Consider the following 24220-nt stretch of genomic DNA (forward strand, 5'->3'; position numbering starts at 1 on the left):
TCCAGTATGCGCATTAAATAAGTTATTTGATGATAAAAATATGTGTGAATGAACAAACCAGCAGGCTGAGCACACTGTAAAACATCTGAGATGTTGTTTTGGTCATTCTAAATCACCTTAACCATTTCAGTATTAGTGTTTTTATATAATTAATTACCTCCAGAACTGTCAAGAGCGTCTGTGCTCCATATCTCTACCTATAAACGCCATCTGCATGCTGTCTTCTGAGGCGCAAGTCATTTTTTATATGAGGAAAAGATTCATGCAGCTTCTACCGCAACAAATTCAGTTTTTACTGTTGATATTTGGCGCCAGTTTATCAGGAAGTGACGATTCTGATTCTTTGACTACTTGGATGGAAACTTACTTGCAAATCTTATATGCAATATTCCAGTTTTGCACATAAATTTAATTAGCATCTTTAGATGGAAACATTGCTAATGTTAAGCTGTTTTTTTTACATTTATTTGGTGTTGTGCATAAAAATAATGCTTTATTTGTCGACAATATGTTCCTGTAAATATTTATATCATCAATTTAAAAAGGAACAAAAGCTGTTTGTGTCATATCTCCCACAATCTTCACTTTACTTATAAAACTGCAGTCAACGTTTCTGTTCCCACAAAAATGCTGAAGCTTGCATTTCCAATGAGCTTGTGTTGGAAAAATCTGCCATTTCTCACTCACCCTTGACTTGTTGCAAAATGTTGAACACAAAAGAAGATATTTATAAAACCTAATCAGCTAGTTTTTCCTACTATGAACGTCAATGGTTACAGGTTTCCAACATTCTTCAAAATATCTTCTTTTATATCAAACAACCTCAAACTGGTTTAAAAAAAGTCGTGGGTAAATAGTGACAGGATTTTCTTTTTTGGGTGAACTACCCCCTTTATTGTGAAAGAAAATGTGAGGAAATACTGATATAAACCACTGAATGAGCTTTGGCTGTCAGGAAAAGCAGAAAGAACATGACAGGATCAGAACGTCTCGGCTAACTTGTACAAATAAAAAAAGATGCAACATGACTCTGACATATCTCTCTGACTAAGGCAATTATTTGCACGCAAATCCCCCAAAGATAATTACTTGAAATGTGTCTCGTTTCATTTCAACACCTCCTTTCTAGGGCAAAGCTTAATCACTGACCTCCAGCAGGCTCAATAGCATTTGAGAAAAGAAATAGGCTGTAAAAGTGCTTATTATCTATGAGCAGAAGTCGACTAATGAACTACATTTTGGTGTTTTACAGAATGTGGAGATACACGGTTTATAAGAGTGTCCTTTGACCCAAATCAGTTCAAATTTATAGGAATGCTCATTAATCATTCATTTATTTTACTAGGTGCATGGCTGCATGCTATTAGAATCACTTTAATTGTAAAGGTAATCATAAACCGTCTCTAGTTTCCCCGTTCCTTGGCTTATTATAAGAACAAAATGGCAAATGTCATCACATGTGGCAATGAAATCCTGATCCTAAACTCATTTGTTGCACAAATTAGTTATAAGTATTAATGACTAAATAAACTGCTTTTGATCGTGCCATTAAAATATTCATCGTCAGAACATTCTTCATCTGTATTTTCACATGGTTGCGTGTAAAATGACAGCTAATTTCTATGGAAAAGCCATAAATGACAAAAAACATCCTAAACTGGTTTAAACCTGCCTGGCCAGCCTGATCTCACAAGAAAACGTAAGTATTTCACGTTTTGTCAGATTGGTGGAGTTCAGTCATATGAAAATATAAGATTTTAAAAAGGAGGAGTGGCACCAAACCCCACCCCTAACCCCAACCGTCATTGGGTGATGAGCAAATCGTGTTAAATTGTACCAATTAGATCGTACGAATTCATACCAATTAGCCACTAAATCAAAAAGTTACAAATTGCTGTGAGATTGCGTTGGCCAGGCCAAGCTGGTTTAAAGTTAAGTGGTTAACATACACTACCTGACAAAAGCCTTTCAAAATTTAAGAACAACAAATATTAACTTGACTTAGTTAATTATTTGATATCAGAAGTGGCTTATATGAAAGGGAAAGGCCTCTAGATTATGCTTATTTTACCAAAATAAAATATGATCATGTTTGATTTGTAATTATTGACAGTAGGTCTGACTTTGCTTAGATAAATGTCTTGTCACCTAACAGAAAGAATGTACAGCATGGAATATAAAGTCATGGTGCAATGGGAAAAATAATTAATATTGTGTAAGACTCTCTTGCCAAAATGGAGAAAAATCCTTGAGGAATATTTCCAGCAACTTGTTGAATCTATGCCACAATGGATTGAGGCAGTTCTGAAGACAAAAGGGGTCCAACCCAGGACTAGTAAGTTGTACCTAATAAAGTGGCCGGTTAGTGTATGTGTGTGTGTGTATATATACACAGGGATATTTTTTCCTTGCATAATGTAAATGTGTTTGTAAGTGTTGTTATATGTCGTTATTGTTCCCCATTTGAGTTTGTAAATTGATACTGTTAACCAGTATTTAGTGTGGTTTGATCGATGAAAATGCTATTTAATATCTGGTGTAAAAACTTGAATGGCCCAAGTGTAAAATTACATTGTGCATATACAAAGATTTTCTGCAAATACAATAGTTCTAACATCACTGTAAATATTCAGAATCTTACACATCCACTGAACTAAAAGTTAGGCTCTATATGTAACTGAACACAATGTTTGCATGTTTTTTTCTTTCCTTTAGAAATGTGTCTGAATGAGTTAAGCGCAGCAAAGTAGAGCGGCAAGCTTCCAGCAAAATATTCTCTGCAGCTGAAGAGCAGTCGCAAACAGCCAGGAGTTGTTTTCCTGTCGATCAGATAAGAGCTTTTGTGGCAGAGGGATGAATGTTTTTTTATGACTAAATAAATCTCTTGATTGTGTCACTAAAAAATGGCACCTTGCTCCACACTTGAACATGCAATGGGAAACAGAATTGATAGACCTTGCCCCTCAGAAGAGGCATGTGACACATCCCTCACTTATAAATATGTAACACTGTTGTCAATTTGTTCACAAATGCCTGAAATAATTAAAGAGAAAACTGTTAAAATATTTGCTTCAATTCATGCCACCAACACTATTCAAACACTTGAACAAATCCAAACCAGATTCTATCATCTCCCAGAATGTGTCTTGCTGTTATTTGTGGTTATTTTCTGTACGAATACTAATTATTTAATAATCAAACACTTCTTCTAGCTGTACTAGCATGAAAAACGACAGCAATAACTGTCAACAGTAGCTTGATCATTTATTGCAAGAGCTTGGTTCGTTTGACAAGGAGCTCATCTTAAAAAGCAGATGATCAATAGATCTTTCTCCATGACCGTAAATACAGCTGAAGGGGCAGTGTTGGATTCCTCTTCTGTAGGCTGGGGTGAAACACGTCGAAATCGACTTTCCTCACTCTCTGCAGGTAGTCCTCCAAAACAACCTGAGGCACAGAACACAAAGAAGCTCAAACAAGCTTAGTTTAATTACGTCTGAGCGAGCCTAAAGGATGATACATTACTGAAATGCTTTAAAAGTACTAAGAAGAAAGTGAAAGGCAAAAATCAATCAGGTAATATAATATAAAGTGGTGCCATGTCTTTTTAACATATGTATATAACAGATTATTTAAATGATTGAAATATCACTTCAGAAAAATACAAATATGTGAATCTTGTGGAGTTTAATTGCTTCAGTAAGGTCTATTGAGTTTGTACAATATAGCAATGTATTTTTTTATCATCAGAATTTTCATCAATGTCAAAGGCCTGGAAAACTTATACCATACATACACTCACCGGCCTCTTTATTAGGTACACCTTACTAGTACTGGGCTGGACCCCCTTTTGCCTTCAGAACTGCCTTAATCCTTCGTGGCACAGATTCAACAAGATGCTGGAAATATTCCTCAGAGATTTTGGTCTTTATTGACATGATAGGTGCTGCCGATTTGTCGACTGCACATCCATAATGCAAATCTCCTGTTTCACCACATCCCAATGGTGCTCATTTGAGTACAGTGAACTCATTGTCATGTTCAAGAAACCTGTTTGAGAGGATTCGTGCTTTATGACATGGTGCGTTATCCTGCTGGAAGTAGCCATCAGAAGATGCAACAATACTCAGGTAGGCTGTGGCGTTGACATGATGCTCAATTGATACTATTAGGTCCAATGGTGCCAAGAAGATATCTCCCACACCATTATACTAGCTTGAACCATTGATACAAGGCATGATGGATCCATGCTTTCATGTTGTTGATGCCGAATTCTGACCCTACCATCCGAATATCGCAGCAGAAATCGAGACTCATCAGACCAGGCAATGTTTTTTCAATCTTCTATTGTCTGATTTTGGTGAGCCTGTTTGAATTGTAGCCTCAGTTTCCTGTTCTTAGCTGACAGGAGTGGCCCCCAGTGTGGTCTTCTGCTGCTGTAGCCCATCTGCCTCAAGGTTGTACATGTTGTGTGTTTAAAGATGCTCTTCTGCAAACCTCAGTTGTGATGAGTGTTTATTTGAGTTACTGTTGTCTTTCTATCAGCTAAAACCAGTCTGGCCAATCTCCCTTGAGATGGTTGTGCGTGAAAATCTCAGTAGATCTACAGTTTCTGAAATACTCAGACCAGCCTGCCTGGCACCAAAAACCATGCCACGTTTAAAGTCACTTAAATGACCTTTCTTCCTCATTCTGATGCTTGGTTTTAACTGCAGCAGATCGTCTTGACCATGTCTACATGCCTAAATACGTTGAGTTGCTGCCATGTGATTGGCAGATTAGAAATTTGCGTTAACAAGCAGTTGGACAGGTGTACCTATTAAAGTGGCCAGTGAGTATAAATCAACTATTTAAAAAATGTAATGCTTTTTCTCATTTAAAATACATTAATACCCAGTGCAAATGAGGGAAGTGATGCATAATTTAAGCATCAACAATTCTGCATAAAAAGTAAAAAAATCAACTAGAGGTACAGTAGGTCAAACGTGGTGCAAAACACAGTATTATATTCTCCCCAGGTCCAGACTTTGAGATGCCTTGTTTATATCAATAAACAATAGTTTGATGGAAGCGCAAGAGTTTTATTCTGTAAAAAACAATTCCCTAGATGTATGTTACTCTGTTTTCTAGTTGGGTACTTTCCACAAAAGCAAAAAAACTAGACATAAAGAATGTATATGAGCTGTGTAATAATTTACTAACGTCAAGCTTAAAAATAGAAAAATGGTTGGATGCAGCCGACTCTAACAAATACGTATTATTCAGTCACAAGACGCCTTTAAGCAGCTGTTATCTGTGAATAATATACTTTGTAATGTTGTAAGGGACTAATCAGAATCAAGTATTCTATACAGGTCTGTCACAAGACCAATTTTTTTCTTATACACTATATTGCACCAAATTACATTGCGATAAATGATATTATTGTCATTAAGACCATTGTATGCCACTCCCTTTATAATGCCAGAAGTACACTCTTTCAAAGAACACATAATATTTTATTCTGAAGATTATTCATTTAATTTGTCATTTTATCGATTTAATAATTGGAACCAGAATGTAAAAACGTATATATAAATATAAATCAATAAATAATAACAATAATGATAAATGTTAACAAAAAAGTGCAAAGTAAAAACAGACCTCGCATAAAAATATACTATAATAATTTATAATAAATAATATAAAAGTTTTTTTTACTATACTGACACTGACACCTCCAATAGAAATTGAGATGTTGTGCAATCAGTTAAAATATTGCTGATATTGCTTTTTTTTTTTGTATGGACAATATATATTACATCATCAAAAAATGATTGAGGTCATGGCCATGTGTTATGTAATAAGCTGATATATTGATTATTGTGACAGGCTTAATTCTATAAAACTTTTTAATAATAATTCAAAGTTTCTGGATAAAGGTGTTATTAGTTTCAATGGTTGTTACCAGGTAATAACATCAACCCAGGCTCATTCGATTTCGTACCCCTATATACATTTCTGGAGAGCGCCGAATACATCCCAGGAGCTACGTAATTTTGCCATTTTTGTTTTCGTAAATTCACCAGAGGCTGTCGTGTATGCTTTTTGAGATCTCAAATTTCTCTCGCGATTGCCATTCACGCCTGCTCTTCTCACCTAAATCCACCACAGGCCACTGTCGACTGACTGACCAACCAACCAACCCATACCCCCACAAACACCCTCCCCTAAACCCAACCGATAGTGTTTTAAAAAGCACAGATTGACCAGCACTCACTCACTTCCCTAAACCCAACTGACATTGTTTTCAAAAGCAATCAAAAAAAAAAAAAACAGCAGCCTGATTTTTACCACGTTTTCAGATTTTTTACAAGGTTCTAACCCTGTTATTTGTTTTTTGTATTTTTGGCTTTTTTTGTCTTTCTGCCTCCTGGAATCATTTTCACCCTACTCAAACCGCGTCGTCCTCTCCTCTCTGCTTCTCAAATCCTTTGACATACGCGACGAGACACTGGAAAAAACTGGTGCAGCAGAAAATGCACTCATACGCTCCTCTAGCTGCCATCTCCAGAAATGTATATAGGGCTACGTTTCCAGAATGAGCCCATGTTGTAACCAATAATGTACTTTGGAATGTCATAACCGACCAATCAGAATCAAGTACTTCTAAGACTAATTTGTTTCCCACCATATGCCTTTAAGATGATGATTTGTTTCAGAAACAAATGATTGAAAATGATTGACCTCGCTGTTTTAAGTCACAGTTCAGGAGAAGAAAACACATGTAGGCTTACTGACTGACTTATTTTGAGTTTGCCATTTACAATAACACCAAAGGGTTCAAATAATTTCTCCTGCGACTGTGAATGAACCCACACAAAACACAATCCTCAAATGTCAATCCTTACAGTAAAGTTCTTTTGTGAGCGCACAGTCACGATTAACACCAGCCAAAGCAAGTGGAGCGCAATGTGTCACTAAAAGACCTGCGGGGGAAAACGGCTATAAAGAATACGAATGACAGCTAGGCACAGGGACGAGGAAATGAAAGTAGGAGTAGGACATTACAGTCAAGGAAAGTGAATAAAAAATGCTTTATGGGCCATTTGCTTCACAGAAAGCATTTCACCGGCAACCAGGCTGGAATTGGACTGAAAATTACAGACTGCTCCCCTATGCTTTCCCTCGTATTACGCCAAGTTACTCCCTCAGCTCTTTTCACGCGGGCATCCCTTAAGAGAAAAGACTGTAAAAGCATGAAAAAAAGCTTAAGAAGTGTAATCAGAGCATGAGCTGTTTGCGGGAGTCATGTGGGGCGATGAGGATCCGCCTCTTTTAGAAGCAGAATGAGGATCAGCCATGAGCTTCTGTGTCACATCACATTTGTGTGGCGTTGGGAGAAGAGAGAAGCTGAAATTACTCACCGTTTGTAGGAAAGCAGGCATGGCTGAATGTGGAACGCTCTCTGCAAATGATCTAGCCTGTAAGACAGAGTAGTAATGAGTCAAGATATCAAGCTTATATCAAAAAAAGACTATGACGATTGTGCTGTGTGATATATTTACAAGCTCATAATTACGTATAAATTCTATTTTTATGATATGCTTATTAATGCATCCATTTATTGGTTCCTTTGTTTGCGACGTGAGATTATTTTCATCACAATTAAGTACATTTTCCACATAATACATTTAATGGGGTGCTTTAGCCAAAAATGAAAATGAGAAGTAACTGTAGGTTTTTTCTTGAGTCCAACATTATAGATGATTTTCAACTGTGCTCCTTTGGTGATTCATAAAATGCTAGAAAGTCACAAGCTGCTGGCACTTTGAGTGGCAATACAGGCAAAACTAAATAATACTGGCCATACCCTGCTGATAATTTATAATTCAAGTTGAAATAATGAAATATACCTACAGAGTAAAATATAAAAGACAATTATAAATGCATATTATAAAACCCACCCTGTTCAGACAGTACATCTCTGATGTACTGATTCAAATTAACTGATACATCTCTGTCTCATCAGAGACAGTACATCTCTGATGTACTGATTCAAATTAACTGATTAAAGTGACTCTCCAGTAAAAAAAAAATACTGATTTATATGAACTGATCAAAGTTATTTTCCAGTTAAAATTTCACTGATTTAAATGAACTGATTAGTCCAGTTAAAAATTCACTGATACATAAGATCTGATCAAAGTGACTTTCCAGTTAACATTTCACTGATTCATATAAACTGATCAGAGTGAATCTCTAGTTAAAAATTCACTGATTCAAATGAACTAATCAAAGTGACTCTCCAGTTAACATTTCACTGATTCAAATGAACTGATCAGAATGACTCTCCAGTAAAAATTTTACTGATTCATAAAAACTGGTTAAAGTGACTCTCCAGTTAACATTTCACTGATTTAAGTAAACTGATCAAAGTGACATTCCAGTTAACATTTAACTGATTCAAATGAACTGATCAGAGTGACTCTCCAGTTAACATTTCACTGATTCAAATGAACTGATCAGAGTGACTGTCTAGTTAACATTGCACTGATTTAAAAAAACTGATCAGAGTGACTCTCTAGTTAACATTTCACTGATTCAAATGAACTGATCAGAGTGACTGTCTAGTTAACATTGCACTGATTTAAAAAAACTGATCAGAGTGACTCTCTAGTTAACATTTCACTGATTCAAATGAACTGATCAGAGTGACTGTCTAGTTAACATTGCACTGATTCAAATGAACTGATCAGAGTAACAGTCTAGTTAACATTTCACTGATTCAAATGAACTGATCAGAGTGACTCTCTAGTTAACATTTCACTGATTCAAATGAACTGATCAGAGTGACTCCAGTTAACATTTCACTGATTCAAATGAACTGATGAGAGTGACTCTCCAGTTAACATTTCAATGATTCAAATGAACTGATCAGAGTGACTGTCTAGTTAACATTTCACTGATTCAAACGAACTGGTCAGAATGACTTTCCACGTTAAAATACCTCAAACAAATGACCATACACCTTCATTGCCAAAGTAACTGCTCTTGTTAAAATATTAACACATTTTGCCTTGAGACATTTGTTTTTATATTATGCGTTTATACAGTATTTGTCTGCAAACGGGCTTAAGGGGGGCGCAGTGGGTAGTACACTCACCTCACGGCAAGAAGGTCGCTAGTTCCAGCCTTGGCTGGGTTAGTTGGCATTTCTATGTGTAGTTTGCATGTTCTCCCCATGTTTGTGTGGGTTTCCTCCGGGTGGTCCGGTTTCCACCACAAGTTCAAAGACATGTTATAGGTGAATTAGGTAAGCTAAATTGGCTGTAGTGAAGGTGTGTGAATGAGTGTGTATAGATGTTTCCTAGTGCGTAAAACATATGCTGGATAAGTTGGCGGTTCATTCCGCTGTGGCGATTCTCGTACATTATCAGTAGAGTATGGACATTATTTATTGAGTTTAATTAATTTAATATTTATGACTTGTGATTTTTAAATTACAAAGGACTGCAGGTTCAGCTAAAAATCATTTATGGCTAATTAATCTTAACATGTTTTATGGAGAATATGTGCTTAATTGTCATGTAGTTAATCGCACATCACAAACAAACATATCAATAAACAAATGCATTACATAGAAAATCTTTGATTCTTAGATTTTTTGTGGGGGCAAAATGCTAAATGTATTCAGAACTCATCCAAACATTTAACCCGCAGTTACATAAAAAGTATCAACTTCCAGTTTTGCCCTTGCTCGTTTGTAATATTTTAACCGTGGCCCGACTGCACTGAGTTCATTCGACGGTAACCTTGATTCACACCGCCTGACCAAATATGCAAATTGAGGTGAGTAATAGCTGACGAAATCTCTGATTAGCGTTTCCTCCAGATATTACCTGGAACACTCTGTGGACTTTAATAATTTCAGTAATGAGGAGAGGGCAACATTTAAGGGTCATACGAGCTGCTGGTGGAGGAGGGGTGATTTCACTTCTGAAAATTAATCAAGTTGCATAATAGCATGCAAAATGCTTGAATTCTTGAGCAACATACAACACATTTCCCATCTGAGCACAGATAGTAATATAGCTTTTCATACGTGTTGGAGATGGACATGGGCTTGGCTGGCAATGTCATAAACCACATCTCTGACGTTCTGGTCCCTGCTGCCACGGATGAAGTCCTCTTGGGACGCTCCATGCTGGGTGAGAAACAGTGAAAGTGCATTATCAGTAAATTTTAACTCATAGATAGAAAGGGGAGGATGATGATAACAGAATGCTTTCTTTATTCCTGCATATTTTAAGGTGAAATATAATAACACTTCAAGGGATTGCTCTTTATCTCAAAATGGAAGTACACTAATTTAGCAGTTGTTCCAATATTGTTGAACAGACAAGAAGATATTTTGAAGAATGTGGCCTTCTATTCCTATGGAATTCAACTAGGCAGCAACAAAATATTTTGTTCAGCAGAATAAAAGAAAACACTCAAAAAGAACAAATCTCATATGAAGATATATTGATGTAACATTTTGAGGGGAAAAAAAGAGAGATAGAGAATAATTTTTGGAGACATTTATTTTTTGCAATGCATTTACGACTATTATAAGAAATTAAAAACAAAATAAAAATAAAAAACTCACTACATTAGACACTTTTCTAAAGTCCCAACAATGTCCTCGTTTGATTGGTCTAACTCCTGCAAGAATACACTCCTTGTACCCAAATCTCAACACCAATTGTAAACTGTATGGCAACCATTTCTGGATTTCCTCAAAACTGATAAGTGCTACTGTTTGACAATGATTTATTTGATAAATTGATCACACTTTGATAATTACATTTGACAATATGATTTCTTTGATTGGTAAATACCCTCTTTTGTTTGTTATTTATTCACTTTAATTTATTAATTTTTATTTTCTGATTTATCACTGGGGTTGCTATGTGTGTATTTCCTTTGTGCTGGTTTTGTATTTAACCAAGAAAAAAGGCTTAAATAAATACATAATATGTATATGTATTTATATGTATGCATATATACATATACACAGATGAAGTCAGAATTATTAGCCCCCCTTTGATTTTTATTATCTATCTGAAATATTTCCCAAATGATGATTAACAGAGCAAGGAAATTTTCACAGTATGTCTGATAATATTTTATCTTCTGAAAAAAATCTTATTTATTTTATTTCAGCTAGATCAAAAGCAGTTATTAATTTTTTTAAAGTCATTATTAGACCCTTATTATTGGACAAAATTATTAGACCCTTTAAGCTTTATATTTTTTGATAAGAAACAAATCTTCATTATACAATAACTTGCCTAATTATCCTAACCTGCATAGTTACCCTAATTAACCTAGTTAAGCCTTTAAATTTCACTTTAAGCTGTAAAGAAGTGTCTTGAAAAATATCTAGTCAAATATTATTTACGACCATCATGGCAAAGATAAAATAAATCAGTTATTAGAAATGAGTTATTAAAACTATTATGCTTAGAAATGTGTTGAAGAAAATCTTCTCCCCATTAAACAGAAACTGGGGAAAACAACAAACAGAGGGGCTAATAATTCAAAGCTCACTTATTCACTTATCAGTAGCATAAGGTTAATAATAATTCATTATTTTACTAATAATTTTGAAAATTAGATTAGAAAAAAATTAGAATACATTTATTTTAATAAATAGTTTTACTTTATCGCTATCCAGTGCAAATAGCAATCATTTTCTGACTTTCGTATACAGTTGAAGTCAGAATTATTAGGCTTCCTGAAATATTAGTAATTTATTATTTGAAGTATTATAATCCATTTATGCCACCTCTCCTTTAAAAAGTGTTTTGGCTTGCTTTGATGGTTTGCGTTTGTGCTTTTTGCTAGTGTTTTCAATAGTTTTGATATCCCTGTTTGTTGATATTGTTTGTCCTTATTTAATTTACACTGTGCTGTTGTTTGAATTTTGTTGCTGTCTGTTCTTACCCTTCTGTTACCATTCCTTTCCTACCCTCGTGTTTGTCATATAGGTTAGAAAGGTTGGTAGGTAAGTCAGTCAGTCAGTCAAGTGACATGCATATCAACACGTTCGTTTACTTAGATCAGGGGTGCCCAAACTCGGTCCTGGAGGGCCGGTGTCCTGCTGTTTAGTTCCAACCCCAATCAGACATACCTGGGCTAGCTAATCAAGCTCTTACTAGGCTTTCTAGAAACATCCTTGCAGGTGTGTTAAGGCAAGTTGGAGCTAAAATCTGCTGGACACTGCAGAGTTTAGACACCCCGGCCCGGGCCTACATTAGGTAAGGGCAGCTGTGTCCAAACTCGGTCCTGGAGGGCCGGTGTCCTGGGGAGTTAAGCTCCAACCCTAATCAAGCACACCTGAACCAGCTAATCAACTTTTTTTAAACTGCATTTATTCCAACCGAAATAAAACAAATAAGACGTTCTCCAGAAGAGAAAAAGTGTCTTAAATTATCTTAAATTAGTATGCTGGATGAGAGTGTGAAAAATCTGTATGCAGCACATAACAGATTCTGTGTTTACGACTGCATCTCAAGACTTCTTCAAAGAAAATATTTGCTAAAATTACACTTCTTTATATTTGTGAGCATCTCGTTCCAAACAGAGATATAAAACCCCTCTGAGTGTATGTGATTGTGCTGCTGAAGGAACACTGATAAATCCATGTGATCAATAAACAAATACTGCAGAAGCTGCCATTTAGTATCTATTTTTAAAGGAAAATTGTTCCTCAAACAAAATCTGGATGGCAAAATAAAAGCACTAGCAGGTAAACAGCAGCATGAATAACCAGGTGTAATTGTAAGCTATCATTACTGATCTGTCCTGATTCTCGAAAGTGGCATTTTACAGCACACAAACTGTGACAAAAACAGTCCTTACAGTCTATCTAATATAAAAAGCACACACAAGTACAACCTGTGCTGTAATAGAAACACATTTGGCTAATCTTGAAAGCACTTGCACATTGGCATTGTTTCCGTTCTGACGGTAAATATTCTTGCAATGTAGATAAACCTTCAAAAGCTTTTGCTGTCTCCTTTAATTCAACATGAATTACTGAATTATAGGTTCACAAAACCTAATCCAAACTGTACTGTCTCAATGTTTTTAATTCAATAAAGGGAGTTAACTAGAAATGACTACTAAAGACAATAAGTAATGCGTGTCAATCAAACGATTAACTATGCAGCAGCAAAAACAAACAAACAAATAAATGTAAAAAAAAAAGAATAAATAAATGAATGAATGAATAAATTAATTAATAAAAATAAATAAATAAATGAAAGAAAAAAATTAATACATGAATAAATAAATAAATAAATAAATAAATAAATAAATGAATAATTAAATGAATCACTAAATAGATAAATAAATAAAAATGAATAAATGAATGAATAAATATATATTTTTTAAATTATTTATGAATAAATGAATGAATATATAAATAAAGAAATAAATGACTGAACAAATAAATGAAGGAATGAATAAATTAATGAAAAATAAAAAATTATAAAAATGAATAATTAAATTAAAGGAATAATTAAATAAATAAATGAATGAAATAATAAATATGAATGAATAAATAAATAAATAATAAAAATGAATAAATGAATGAATAAATTAAAATAAACCAATAAATAAATAAATGAATGAATAAAATGAATGAATGAAAAATAAAAAAATATAAAAATGAATAATTAAATTAAAGGAATAATTAAATAAATAAATAAATGAAATAATAAATATGAATAAATAAATAAATAATAAAAATTAACAAATGAATGAATAAATCAAAATAAACCAATAAATAAATAAATGAATGAATAAAATGAATGAATAAATAAATAAAGTAAATATTTAAAAAATAAAGGATTAAAAAAACAAACAAATAAATGAAAAAAATAATAAATAAATAAAAATAAACAACTAAATGAACGACTAAATAAAAATCAACAAATAAATGAATGAATGAATGAATGAATAAATAAATAAACGAAAACAGAAATGAATAAATAATTGAATAAATGAATGAATGTTCAGGTGAGTAACCTCAGAAATCAAACAACCTGTTCTCCAAATTTACAGTGAAACAACAGCGCCCCCTTTTGGCGAAGGCGCGTTTATACCGCAAAACAATCAACGTAACACAATTTGATCTTAATACTGTACAATGACTCTAGCTGAGATTAGCGGAGGATAAACGACAGATCATATTCGTTTCTTTTGTTACACTAAAGCCGTGATCGTCTAAATCCCGATTCTAATGGCTTGTTCAGGCTGCAGTGGTGGACAGATGGCTGAAACAAAGCCCATGGGTTTGGGCTTAGCAGCTGAGAGGGCAGTGGGCAGCTTCACAAACAGCACATGGATTGTGTTTCGTCCTCCTGATGTCAGGAGCATGGAATTACAGGCAGCTTCAGAGATGACGGCAGATGTGCTCACCAGCATGCAGATGTCCATGGGCAGGTAGACCTTCCGCCTGCTGCTGTTAAATGGGGTCGCCCGCAGACAGGTCAAGATGCCCTGGGCTTTGCCAATGTGGCTCGCGGCGTGATCAGCATGAACATTTTTCACACCTATGTAAACATATGCACAAAACACACACCTCAATGAGACCATTTCAACTGATTGGAGTTATATTGATGATTTATAAAGGTATCCCTCATGATGGATAGATGGATGAATGGACGAACGGATGGACGGACGAAAAGATAGACTGACGGATAGACAGACCGATGGATGGATAGAGAAAGACGTATATCTGTCTGTCCGTCCTCCCATCTCTATCTATCTATCTATCTATCTATCTATCTATCTATCTATCTATCTATCTATCTATCTATCTATCTATCTATCTATCTATCTATCTATCTATCTTTCTATCTATCTATCTATCTATCTATCTATCTATCTATCTATCTATCTATCTATCCATCTATCCATCTATCTATCCGTCTAGATAGATAGATAGATTGATAGATAGATGGATAGATGGATGGATAGATAGTTTGGTTGGTTGGTTGGTTTGTGAGTGAGTGTGTTTTTAAATTGATTTTAAAAATGCTTGAGAATACGATATGTCTTTCTGTGGCTGTCAAATTGCTACTTCTGCATTGTAATTGTAACACACTTCTGTGTTATTGTTTTATGTGAGCAGCTCAGATAAAAAGCATTTTCAGTTTCAGTCACCATTAATGTACATTTCAGAATACAAAATATGTCAAACATCTCCCGAATATTGTAATGAAACTGTCTGTTGTCAACAAAAGAGACACATTTCAAACAAGTTTGCTTTTGTTTTTCGGCAAATGTGCATTGTTGGAAAGCAAAAAAACAAAAACACCACAAATGTTTTTGCAACTTTACAATTACAGTATTAAATATGAAGGACAATTATTGTAACAGTAATAATAATTATTATTATTATGAGATGATATGTTATCATATGAGATGACAGTAACAGGGCACCGATTATGAAAATCAGACAGAACTGTGTCTACAGTAATTTTGGAGTGATATAAACCCAACGAGTCTCTTTTTTTTTTTTTTTAAATCTCCTGACATTAAAGAAATCCAAATCCCTTCCATTTTGAGGCCAACCGTAATTTGACATAGGAGGGCGGTTTCCCTGCCCACTGAATTGACTGACATGTCTGAATAGTAACGTGTATAATCATATCAGCAAGACAGGACACGCGCAAAGCAACTGGGATTAAAAGATCTGTTTAGCTCGCTGTGATCATCAATCAACATCAAATGTGATCAAGAGTGAGTTTTACAAATTTAAAATGCTTTTAAAACAGTGCATGTGTGTAATGAATTACATCGATTTTACAGTCTTTATCACCGCAGCCGCATGTCAGTACAATTATAAAAGAAGAAGCTTCAATCCCGGTTTGTGGACGTTAAATCAGGTTTATTTTGTAGGCTAATATAACGGATTTCCACACAGCAGTGGATATTAATGTGTATCCTGTCACATTTGCCATGCAAAAACAGTGCAAAGTTAAATGCATGCGGTGTGTGTGTGTGTGTGTGTGTGTGTGTGTGTGTGTGTGTGTGTGTGTGACTCATTGTTCTCATCGACTCATTAACTCAACAACAAATACAACAAATAATCATTGGGAAAGTTCTTACTGTAGTATTTCTCATAAACATTACGTGAGATCTGCTCCCAATATGTCTGTCTCTGTGCTGATTATCTGACGCAGCCGAGATTGAGGCACACTTTCTGAGAACTGCCATTAAAGTCACAGGCAACAAAAACAGCTACAAGATGCTCAGAGCTGACAATTACAATATTCTTAAAGGTATAATAAATACTCTGATTGTGTTTTGAGCTGAAACTTTAGAAAGACATTCTGGAAACACAAAAGACTTATCTTAAATTTTAAAAAAGGGGTAAAGTAGGAGTCCTTTAAGACATTTTTAAGACCATTATGAAGGACATTTTAGACTCATAAAGGGCTAAACGCTAAGGAATCTTTCAGATGGCCAGATGGAAAAGATTTTATTTGCCCTATCAAAAACAATTTCAATATAATAAATTTAATAATACAATAATAATTTAATAATACATTTTGTTTTAGCCAAATATTTAAAATAATGTGTAAAAACAAGCAAGCTCTACTTGTATCCATACACTTTTTTCCACAACATAAACTTTCTTTAAAATAAAAAATAATAAACAAATTTTAACAAAAAAAACTACAATAAACTTAATCTACACACAATAATCTGTCCAGGTTTGTGTCCTCAGCATTAAATTCATGGATAACTTTTAAACAAATGTTATTGTAAACAAAATAATTAAACATTATGGTAAATAGAGTTAAAAATAAGTTTTATTGAGATGAATTGTTGTATGGGTCTTGGTCAGATTGGGTAGAAATACATGAACAAAGGAAAATTAAGACCTGTTTAAAAAATATTTAAGACCAACAACTAGTGGTGGGCCGTTATCAGCGTTAACGCGAGACTCTTATCGCGCGATAAAAAAAAAAAATCGTCATTAATCTATCCTCAAAGTTGGGTTTGGGAGCTGGGTCTATTCTACGCAAGCCGTGATGACTTTCACCTTGATATTTTACTGCTGATGTATACCAGACTGGTGAGCCGTATGACAAAAAAGTGCCCTTCCGAATCAAATCAGCAGGATGCTTGACTTTAACTGCAGTTCGGCAGTTTCACATTCACTTATGAACATTTCATTCATGCCCCTGTGACAAACTGGGGTATAATGCCTGTTTCACAAAGCAAGCATCAGTGGCACATGAGCAGAGCGTGAGCAGCGTGTGTGTTTTCAGCGTCCATGTTAACAGATTAGAGCTTTTATACAGCACGCAGCAGCAGCGCGTCAGAGCGAGGCGTGAACGTCGCCGAAGCAGCAGTGCAGCGATAGTTTCAACGCTGGGTCTATTTTTGACACGCTGCTCACGCTCAATTAAAGTGAGTGCATTGATAATGACCAAAACACATTGAATGACAGTAAAAAGTAGCAATTTTACCCAATAAATGCATCAATAATGTCAAATGGTTTATATATAGTCATTCAAATGAACTTAAAACGATTAAAAACTTTTATTTTTTACATTTATTTTTATAACTTTTATTACATTTATTTAGGCCCGAACTACAAAACCAAATGTAAAACAATTTTTGTATCAGTTTTGCTTAAGTTGCACACTAGTGTTGTTGGAGAGGGGAAATAGAATATTTACGGGATTTGTAGTCCATAGCGAAGTGTATTGTGGGTAGTGTAGTTCGACACACATGCTGGATTATGTGAGCTCGCTGTGTTCTGTGCAGCTGAGCAGAGAAAGAAAGTTTTAATCGGCTTTGTTTTATGTTCACTCGAGTTATTCCTACCGGGAGCTGTTTGCTCTGTGAATCTGACAACACGAAAATAAGTAAAAGAATGGCATGCATTGGTTACTTTTGTCCGTCTCATCCTCTGCACGAGCATACATTAACGAGCTGTTATTCTGCCGCTGGACATCACTGAAGCGGAGAAAGTAACACTAGTTTGATCATGTATAAATATCATTATAACTATATTGTATAAATATTATTATAACTAGGTCTACAGCAACCGGATAATCAAAAAACTTTTAAACAAATGTTATTGTAAACAAAATAATTAAACATTATGGTAAATAGAGTTAAAAATAAGTTTTATTGAGATGAATTGTTGTATGGGTCTTGGTCAGATTGGGTAGAAATACATGAACAAAGGAAAATTAAGACCTGTTTAAAAAATATTTAAGACCAACAACTAGTGGTGGGCCGTTATCAGCGTTAACGCGAGACTCTTATCGCGCGATAAAAAAAAAAAATTGTCATTAATCTATTCTCAAAGTTGGGTTTGGGAGCTGGGTCTATTCTACGCAAGCCGTGATGACTTTCACCTTGATATTTTACTGCTGATGTATACCGTAAACCGGATAATCAAAAAACAAATGAAATGATATCACAGGCGATTGTCTTCTGACTGTAGACACTTCTCATATAAGTTAGCTTGAGAAGCATACGGTACTATTTGATCTATAAAATTTGTAAAATAAACATTTGCAGATTAAAATTTAGATTTTGTAATTTAAGACATTTTAAGACTTTAAGGTGCCGTGGACACCCTGAGTAGTCAACATTTGAAGTAAATCAAAACCTTTCATAAAAGTTGTCCGAAAGCTATTGAACAACACCTATTCCTGTCATATAGGACAATTTAAAAAAAAAACTTTTTGACCCACTTCAACTGATGACTACTGTGTGTGTGTGTGTGTGTGTGTGTGTGTGTGTGTGTGTGTGTGTGTGTGTGTGTGTGTGTGTGTGTGTGTGTGTGTGTGTGTGTGTGTGTGAGAGAGAGAGAGAGAGAGGGAGAGAGAGGGAGAGAGAGAGACAGAGAGAGAGAGAGAGAGAGAGAGAGAGAGAGAGAGAGAGAGAGAGAGAGAGAGAGATAGAAAGAAATAGAGAGGGAAAGAGAGACCCTGGATCACAAAACCTTCATAAATGTAAATATTTGGACATTGAGATTTATAATGTCTGTCACCTGAAAGCTGATTAAATAACATTCTAGAGGATGTTAGGATAGGACGATATTTGTCAGAGATACAATTATTTGAAAATCTGGACTCTGAGGGTTAAAAAAGAAAATCTAAATATTGAGAAAATCACCTTTCATATTTGTCCAAATAAAGCGCTTCTCAATGCACATTACTAACTAAACATTGAGTTTTAATAAATTCACAGTAGTAAATCTACAAAAAAATCTGCATGGAACTTGATCTTTACCTAACATTCTGATGATCTTTGGCATAACAAATTTTAACATTGACAAAAAAAGAAATATGTGCCGAAAATCAGCATATCAGACCTGGAGTAAACAATTAACTGAAAAAGCTAAAATTAGAAATACATTAAAAAGAAATCATCAATTTTATTTTAATAAATAAAAAAACTGCCTGTCATACAGATGAATGGCTACTTTGCAACTATTGCTTTAAGCAAGCGATAAAGAAAAGGCAGCTCACCGAGTGTTTCCAGCAGCAGGTAAAGCAGAGAGGACTGTGTGTTTTCTCCATAGGCTTCCAGATCCTGAAGGTTCCGGTACGCTCTGTCCTCCATGTCTTTTTCCTTTTGAAAACAGAATGCTTTAATACCACTGCCAGAGGACAGACAGACTGCATAATGTGCCTCACTGAATGACAGATTTCAAAGTAGAATTAGCCATGCATGTCTCTCAGACAGCTGTCAGAGTTAGTTATTTTAAAAAGAGATTTGCATTAATTTCTTTACTGGTATAAATATATAATGAATAACTTACTCTTTCAGATACAATTCTCAACATCCACCTCCTTGTCAGTGTGTGTTTCCTTACCGCCTGTGAACACAAAGCAGTTAAATGTAGTAAAAATAATAATTTCTTACAGTTATATAGTGCTTTTATGGACACTAAACGCGCTTTACACTTTGGGTGGAAATCTCCTCAACCACCACCAGTGTGCAGCATCCACCTGGATGATACTACAGCAGGCATATTGCGCCAGACAGCACACCTGCTGATTGGTGGAGAGGAGACAGAGAGATGAAGCCAATTATAATATGGGAATGGTTAGGATGGACAGAGGCCAGTGGGAAAATTTGGCCTACTCTTTTTTAAAGGACATCCTGGGGTTTTTAACGACCACTGAGAGTCAGGACCTCGGTTTACCGTTGCATCCGAACGCTCACTGAGCAGTATACAGTCCCCTTCAATATATTAGGGCGTTAGAACCCACACAGACTGCAGGTTGAGTGATCCCTGCTGGTCCCACTAACACCATTACCTGCAGCAACCAAGCATTCCCGTGTGGTCTCCTATTCAGGTACTGACCGGGCACAGCGGAAGAGGATGTGAGAGTTGCAGAGAGCTAGCTACCGGCAGTATATCAGAGATCAATATTTTCACGAATGTTCAGGTCCTAATAACACTTTAACAGTTTAGAAATTGGCTCGATGTATGGACAAGTTTTTCATATTGTGCTGTACATAAAAATAAGAAAATTGCTGCACAGGTTTGAAACTGTGAGGGTATAAAAAAATTTTTTTGGATCAATATATTTTTGTAAAGTTAATCAAGGCTGCATTTATTTGTTAAATATAAGCTAAACATTAATATCATGAAATATTTTTTTTACAGTTTGATACAATAAATTATATTTAAATATATTATTAGTAATTAAATATATATTCCTGTAATGTCAAAGCTGAGTTGTCTCCAGTCTTAAGTGTCACATGATCTTTCCGAAATCATGATTTTATGAGAAGTTATGAAAAGAGTGAAACATGAAGAATAAGCCAGGGGTGGATTCCTAAAAGCAAGGTTAACGTACCATCTGCTAAACCCTGAACTCTGGGTTGATTAACTTTACTTACGCAAGGTATATTGGCTCCAGAATTTCCCCTGGGATTAAATTCCGTCAACTCAGAGTACGCTAATCCTGAAAAGCGTGTCACAGCCCTTCTTTCTTCTTCTGTCGTTTAACGATGAGTCACACTCATTAAGATTATCACCACTTTACTAATTGATATTAAATTGATTGATTGATTCATTTTTTTTTTCAGCTTAGTCCCTTTATTAAGTTGGGGTCGCCACGGCGGAATGAACCGCCAACTTATCCAGCATATGTTTTTACACAGCGGATGCCCTTCCAGCCGTAACCCATCTCTGGGAAACATCCATACACACTCATTCACACCCATACACTAGGGACAATTTAGCATTCAGCATAGCGGATTTATCTTCATCTTAAATCATTCATTCATTCATTTTCTTGTCGGCTTAGTCCCTTTATTAATCTGGGGTCGTCCCAGCGAAATGAACCGCCAATTTATCCAGCATGTGTTTTACTCAGCGGATGCCCTACCAGCCGCAACCCATCTCTGGGAAACATCCACACACACTCATACACTACGGACAATTTAGCCTACCCAATTCACCTGTACCGCATGTCTTTGGACTGTGGGGGAAACCGGAGCGCCCGCAGGAAACCCACGCAAATGCAGGGAGAACATGCAAACTCCACACAGAAATGTCATCTTTATAAAACATTATTTTATAATAGTGTTTTATTGCAAATTTATATTAAATATAAAGAAATATATTAAGAAATACACACATGTATAGCTCCAGAGCTGGTTATGTTTGAGTTGCAAATTAGTTTCTATGGTAACATATACACCCTGAAAGCTACCTCAGTTTTTGAATCTGAAAGCTGAGGTTATTCACTTGCACACCATTAAAAATGTATCCAGGTATTTCGCATAACCTGTTTTCTGCGATACCCCCATAGCTTTTATAATGAGGCACGTTAAGTATATAAATTGTGAAAAGCCCTTTTATTTTATAAAGAAGAGTGAAGACTCACCCTCCACAGTTCTGCACTGACAGGCTGTGCTGGAGGGTCATCTCTGTAAATATCCTCCACGGCACTCTTCCAGAATTGCATTCGCATCAAACCAATAGTTTTGTGAGAAACGGAGTCTTTGATCTAAAAGAAAATAAGCAATGTTAAAGCAAATACAGATGCTTCAACAGTGCATGCACAATTAAAACTTAAAATAAAAGAGTCTGTGCATTATTGCACTCATTAGCTGGAATACCTGCCTGTGCCAGTTCTACATTAAATGCCCTCAGTGCCAGTGCAGAGCGACGAGCAGCTTCAGGAAGAAGCAGTGAACACAAAAACCCCTCATAGTCTTTCTTCCTATGAGTGAAAGTAAGATGTCAGTCCCCTTAAAACCAGCATAAACCATTATTTTATATTCGTATCCCCTTAATGGGCTTTGTGATAGAAGAGTTTATCTTTTGTGAGTAACAAATTACAAATACTCAAACTGCTGTAATCAAGTAGTTTTTCTCAAGAATTGTACTTTACCAAGTAGTTTTAAAAATGTCTACTTTTACTTTCCCTTAAGTACATTTTTAGTGCTGTATTGATACTTTACTCCACTATTTTCCTCCAACCTGCAGTCACTACTTTCATTATTTTTTTGTCTATGATGATTGACAAAGTAGATTCCAGTCCAATCAAATTGCATCACACAGAAGTTTGTTTAGACTGCATGTCACTGATGTGATGATGACGGATGCTTACTGTATGATGACTGAAATGGACTTAAATAACTAAATGCACTACAGAATGTTTTCAGACACAAAATGCATGTAAACACATCAATCTTTCAAAGTGTAATGCTCACTACTCTTGAGTTCTTTTAAAAGGGCTGCTTTTTACTCATACTTTGAGTAATATTTACAACAGAAACTTTTACTCTACTAACACTAAATTTTTGAGTAAGTAATAGCACTTTTGCTGGAGTATGATTTTCAGTACTGATAATCTTTGATTGTCATAAAAGATTATCAAATAAACTTGCTGTGTGTGGCATCAGAAGCACAACTTAACAACAAAAAATGTATTAAAAAATGACTGGTGTGCCTGTTAAAGGGCTAATATGTTTCATATATATATATATATATATATATATATATATATATATATATATATATACATACATACATACATACACATACACACACACACACACATATATATATATATATATATATATATATATATATATATATATATATATATATATATATATATATATATGTCAAGTGCTGCACCCATTAAAAAACAATAATGAAAATAACTAGTGTGGAACTTTCTGACACACTATAGTTGACAAAAACACATTCTTTAAAACAAGGTCTAATTATTTCAAGCAATAAGATCAAGTAATAATGAATAACACATTTTAAAGTATTTCATAACCTGTCAAAAAGCTTTCAAACTATTTAATTTATTTAAGCTCAATATATTTTTTTATATATTATTTCATAGATATTTCAATCTCTGGACTAGGGCTGGGCTGAAAAACAATATTATATCAAATCGTGATAATATTTATGTTGATAACAATGATAAGCTCTGGACTTTCTTACTTTATATTGCTTTAAGAACTAAAATGTGATATTAGAGATGTACCAAATTTTTCGGCCACAGAAAATTTATCGGCTGAAAGTATGTTAATTTTTGTGGCTTTAGTCATTGTTGAGATACTCGTATAAATCTGGGAGCATTAACAACTTATATCGAAATATATATCGATACTGTTCAATATGGAAAATAATTATCAAGATTGCATTTTTGCAATATCACCCAGCCCTACTCTGTACAGTTAAATCTTAATTTTAGCCACAACAAAAAAGTAATTAGTGTATATGTTGTCTTTTAAATTATTTTAACTAAATTATATATTACATACTTTTTAAATATACATCCAGATTAATATTATTCTGGTTTTCTGGGATATTGTCTATAGGTTTAACCCTGACTGTTTTGCATAAATTGCAGATTTGTTTGCTTCCATGTAAAACTATATAAAGCAAATGAACCTTTTAACTCAAAACTTACCTTACTATGTCAATACAGTACTGTTCATTGTGCTGTCGTGTCGAGTTTGTAACAGCTCTTGTGCATTTGATCTCTGTTTGCCTCTGTAGACAACGGGGATTGGGAATATTTACATGGAGCGACTTTTTGGTGGTAAATAATCCATTCTTTATGCTGATGCTGGATGCCATAGCACAGCTCATGCATCCAGTATCCTTGAGCTGTACCTCCTCTCGCGTGTGCGTCAAATAACAGCTCCTCTGTATTCAAGGAAC

At 34.9% G+C, this 24220-nt stretch overlaps 1 protein-coding gene across 2 annotated transcripts; it reads right to left on the reverse strand.

Annotated features, from left to right (window-relative positions):
- Positions 1 to 3251: 3251 nt before the first annotated feature.
- Positions 3252 to 24188, reverse strand: ndufaf6 (NADH:ubiquinone oxidoreductase complex assembly factor 6). Of its 2 annotated transcripts, none has more exons than XM_087287815.1 (9): positions 23967 to 24188; positions 22154 to 22253; positions 21915 to 22037; positions 19832 to 19888; positions 19539 to 19641; positions 14452 to 14585; positions 10085 to 10186; positions 7407 to 7463; positions 3252 to 3447 (listed from the first exon to the last, which is right to left on the reverse strand). In XM_087287815.1, the coding sequence occupies exons 1-9, from the start codon at positions 24146 to 24148 to the stop codon at positions 3319 to 3321; spliced, it is 987 nt and encodes a 328-aa protein (XP_087143941.1). In that variant the 5' UTR covers positions 24149 to 24188; the 3' UTR covers positions 3252 to 3318. The 2 variants fall into 2 exon arrangements, with proteins under 2 accessions (XP_087143941.1, XP_087143942.1); XM_087287816.1 differs by having other exon boundaries at positions 22150 to 22253.
- Between the last annotated feature and the right edge of the window lie 32 nt (positions 24189 to 24220).

This window comes from Danio rerio, chromosome 16, assembly GCF_052040795.2.
Source record: "Danio rerio strain M-AB ecotype USA chromosome 16, GRCz13ab, whole genome shotgun sequence".
Classification (NCBI taxonomy): domain Eukaryota; kingdom Metazoa; phylum Chordata; class Actinopteri; order Cypriniformes; family Danionidae; genus Danio; species Danio rerio.